A 3,864-nucleotide genomic window follows, 5' to 3' on the forward strand; every position below is an offset into this window, starting at 1 on the left:
AAAAGCTTGAAATAAAACGGTGTCACCTATATTGGAATCATTGTAGGGGTAGAAAGAATCAGACCTGAGCCAGAGAAGATTCTGTTATTTCACTGTATAGGTGAGCTACAACATCAAATTGAAACTTGGAAGGCAGGGTGAGCCTGTGGACAGTCACTGGGAGTGTTCCAGTGGGATGGGTCCACATAGCACATGTAAGCATGTTGCATCCATTTTCCTCCTACGTGTCAAGTTGACATGTTTGTGCACAAAATGGGGGCTGTAGGACTGACAATGTAAGCTGCATCTGGCACTAAATGGGCTGAATTGTAATCAGTTTTAGAGTGATTGTCCATGTTGGAATATTCATTCTGACTTTGAGTTGGTTCATTTCACCATTCAGGGAATTTTAACTTACATAAGCAAAAAGCATGGATATGGACAGAACAAAGACTATTTTCTCTAATTCCTTGATATAAAGGTTCAATGCATCCTGGGGAATATTTGACTTCTAAATTCTGTGCATGTGGTGCAATTAAGCTTAACAGACCTTTTCCACTAACTGGTGAGCATGTGCAGTACTCACCATTTTGTGTGAGACTGTTTGTCAGGGGGGCAAGGAGATGGAGAATGTCTCCATGAAAAGTAAAAAGTGTAAAGTTGATCTCCCATTTTTTGTATAAACCAGCCATGGGTGGCCATGACAGCTGCTGTGTTGATAACTACGTTCAAGGAAGGGGTTGAAAAGACAATTTTTGTACTCTTTTGTGTATTTTCCACGGGCAGACAGTTTTGTTCTGGATTAGTGCCAGTGGCCATGCAGACATTTCATTGAAAGACAACTGAGGCAAGAGGCAGAGGAGAGAGAAAGGTGCTGGGTGTTGAGGAGGAGTGGGGAGAGGCGAAAAATAAGAACCAGTAACTTGAGCTTAGCTGAGCGTGATTGTAAGTTTCACAGTGTTCAATAAAGTGTTGCTGTAAGCTTAAGTATTAGAGTGACTTAATGATTGCTCCTGCATACATTTATATTATTTCCTTCACTTCCGAAATTTCCTCCTTTTCCTTGAATATGATGACCAAAATATTTCAGTTAAATTACACCATACTCCTCTGTTGTATGGCTGGTTTCTAGATTTTATCAAATTTCTATCTGTCACTTCAACTGTCTTGTATCTTTCATTGGTGGTTTGATTAGTCAATATTAGGTATCCATGGTAACTGGTTAAGCCAAGAAGAAACACGCTTGTTGCAAAGAGAGATGCCACCATAAAAACTGTCCTTGGATACTGCATAAAAAGATTCTGTAAGAAAAATAGTTAATACAAAGCTAAGACCATGTGTACTCACTGGTGGTTTAAATTTTACATTATGGTTTAACTTTAAATTATTTTGTAATAATTCAGTGGAGTAATCATTATGGTCAAACCAAAACTTGGTAAATCTGTATAAATGTTTGCTTTAAATCTTTACTATTATTTTCATGCTTAATTAAGTTTTTGTACTTAACAAAACTTTATATTAACTTTCAGAATGCAAAATCTACCTGACACAGTATTCTAACTGTGACCTGCTGCTTTCGTCCACTTTTATCAATGAAGAACATGTTCCACATATCACGACTGTCTATGATCCCTAGCAGTGCCTGAACTCCCATGACTACTGCATTAGCACTCATTAAGGTAGCAGAGACCAGGAAGGCGAAGAAATAGTGATAGTTAAGTCCTCCAATACACTGGTTGGTCCAAAAACAATGGTGATCAAAGCGAAAGATACACTTGTTACAGTAGGCTAAAATAATTCAGGTAAAAAAAGATAAGATAAAATTTGACATTCAACATATTAAGTTTGTAATAAAAGATGGTTCTTTGAAATATGAATAAATGAGTGACTTGGAACTCTAATGTGTACACTGTTTTGAGATTTATTCCAATTTAGCTTTAGATATTGGAAAGAAAAAGAGGAAATAAAACAACTGAACTGCACCTATCAAGCAAATATATATATACTTACCACAATGTTTAGATCTTGCAGGTTTAATAAAATCACAGGTAATGCACTTCTTGTTTGGTTTATACAATATTCCATCGTAATGATATCTGTCACAGTAACATTTCAAATTTGTATCTGTTATTACTCCAGGATCAGATTTTGATACCAAGTAAAAACTGATTCCGTTGGAGAGGAGTAATACCACAGGAATGAGTAAGATGTTATGTTTGTCACTGTCATTATGGTGTGACTGTTGGTGATGAGGTATGACATCTTTAATAAGCACAGTATGGCCAAGTGCTACCAGAAAAATGTAGGACAACTGCAGCAGGGCATTTCTGAAATAATATAATCTTTTTGAAAATATTGTGAACTGCTGTTTACATGAAAAAAGGGAGAATAATTCTCCAAATACAGTAAAGAATTTATACACCTAGAGCATACAGTTTGAGCAAACTAAAATTTCAAAACTAAATTAAGCATTTTTAAAGATCAAATTGAAAAAAATAGTTTTTTTAAATACTGTCAATCTTATATGAAAACATCTGGACTAAATCTGATACAGAAATATACTTGTTTATCTGTTCAGTTTTTCATCTGGACTTTTTCAAATCATACCTTTCCAAAAATACATAGCTGTAGGTTCTGAATGCTACATGCTGCACTGGGGATGGTAGTCTCTTGGTGAACACTAACAGTCTTCCTTTCACAAACTGAAATAGTATTTTACTGTCATTAAATCTTGAAAATATAAACTGCCATAACAGACAAAGTAATTTGACTGTTCATCACTTTAGTTTGAATTCAGCAAAACTTCAACATAAAACATAAATTAAAAGCTTCGAAGAACATGTGAATTATTACAGCATTTATAAGATTAGTTCATTTGTAAAAATATTATAAACCTCTGTCTAACACCCCATAGATTAGATCGACCTACTTTAGATCGACCTATCTCCCTGGGGGTTCACGCTAAATAGCTGTCAGCCTGGCGGACACGAAAGTTAATTATCCCCTTACAGCTTGTAGTAGGCGGGACGGACATTTAAGTCAGATTATCTGAAAGTAATCTAGTGAGACTCCCCGCGGGGATAGATCGATCTAAAATCTATGGGAACAGAGCCTAAGTCTCTTGTCCCTTTCCCTTTAGATCTTTTGCTTGCTCAGAGGTCACATTACTTTATCTTTAGTTCCATCTGATCTTTTCAATTTACAGAGTCATTCAGAGTTTTGGAATAAACTAGAAACTGACACTTCTAGCTGCCATAAGTACTGGCATGTCAGTATTTATGCAATACTGTTTAGCCCCGTCTTATTACATTTCATGTTCAATGACTTTTTTAATAACGTGGTGACTTGGGTCTCTGTTATTTTGAGTTAACCACATCAGAATTAAAAAAAAAAACGCTGAAAAGCTATGAGTTACACATGTACAAGGCGCAGGGAGGCCTTCTACATTGAACACTTCCATGCCTAGAGCACCAAAAGCATGCTTATCTGCAACAGAGTGAGTTTGTGAGTGTTCTGTGAAACTCGTGCTGTTCAGTGTACTGTAAAAAAACTGCTTGAAAAGTGAAAGTTACAGGGTGGGGGGGGGTATACTACAAAAGTACCGGCATTTCTACAGTTCTATTTTACTTTCTGTACACTTAACTTTCAGTTTTGAAATTAAAAGTACCTCTGTAGTTCGTGCCAACAATTTATCCACCGCCTGGATGTAACAGAGACAGACAGAGGCTACAATGGAAAACACTACTATATATCCGCCAAATAAAACCAAAAATTCCATTTTTATCTTTGCCTGCTCCCACCCTCTCTTGATGAGAGTACATGTTCTGGGGATGTGACACGACGTTATCGGCAACAGGTACTCACCTATCATTGGAAGTCACGTGA

The 3,864-nt window shown here is 36.5% G+C and overlaps 1 protein-coding gene across 1 annotated transcript; it reads right to left on the reverse strand.

Moving 5' to 3' along the window:
• On the reverse strand, positions 1 to 3,813 carry LOC106178417 (palmitoyltransferase ZDHHC4). Its single transcript, XM_013561570.3, has 5 exons — positions 3,647 to 3,813; positions 2,587 to 2,681; positions 1,990 to 2,306; positions 1,523 to 1,767; positions 1 to 1,280 (listed from the first exon to the last, which is right to left on the reverse strand). The coding sequence occupies exons 1-5, from the start codon at positions 3,755 to 3,757 to the stop codon at positions 1,017 to 1,019; spliced, it is 1,032 nt and encodes a 343-aa protein (XP_013417024.2). The 5' UTR covers positions 3,758 to 3,813; the 3' UTR covers positions 1 to 1,016.
• Between the last annotated feature and the right edge of the window lie 51 nt (positions 3,814 to 3,864).

Source organism: Lingula anatina, chromosome 2, assembly GCF_051362555.1.
Source record: "Lingula anatina isolate TDL-2025a chromosome 2, LinAna3.0, whole genome shotgun sequence".
Classification (NCBI taxonomy): Eukaryota; Metazoa; Brachiopoda; class Lingulata; order Lingulida; family Lingulidae; genus Lingula; species Lingula anatina.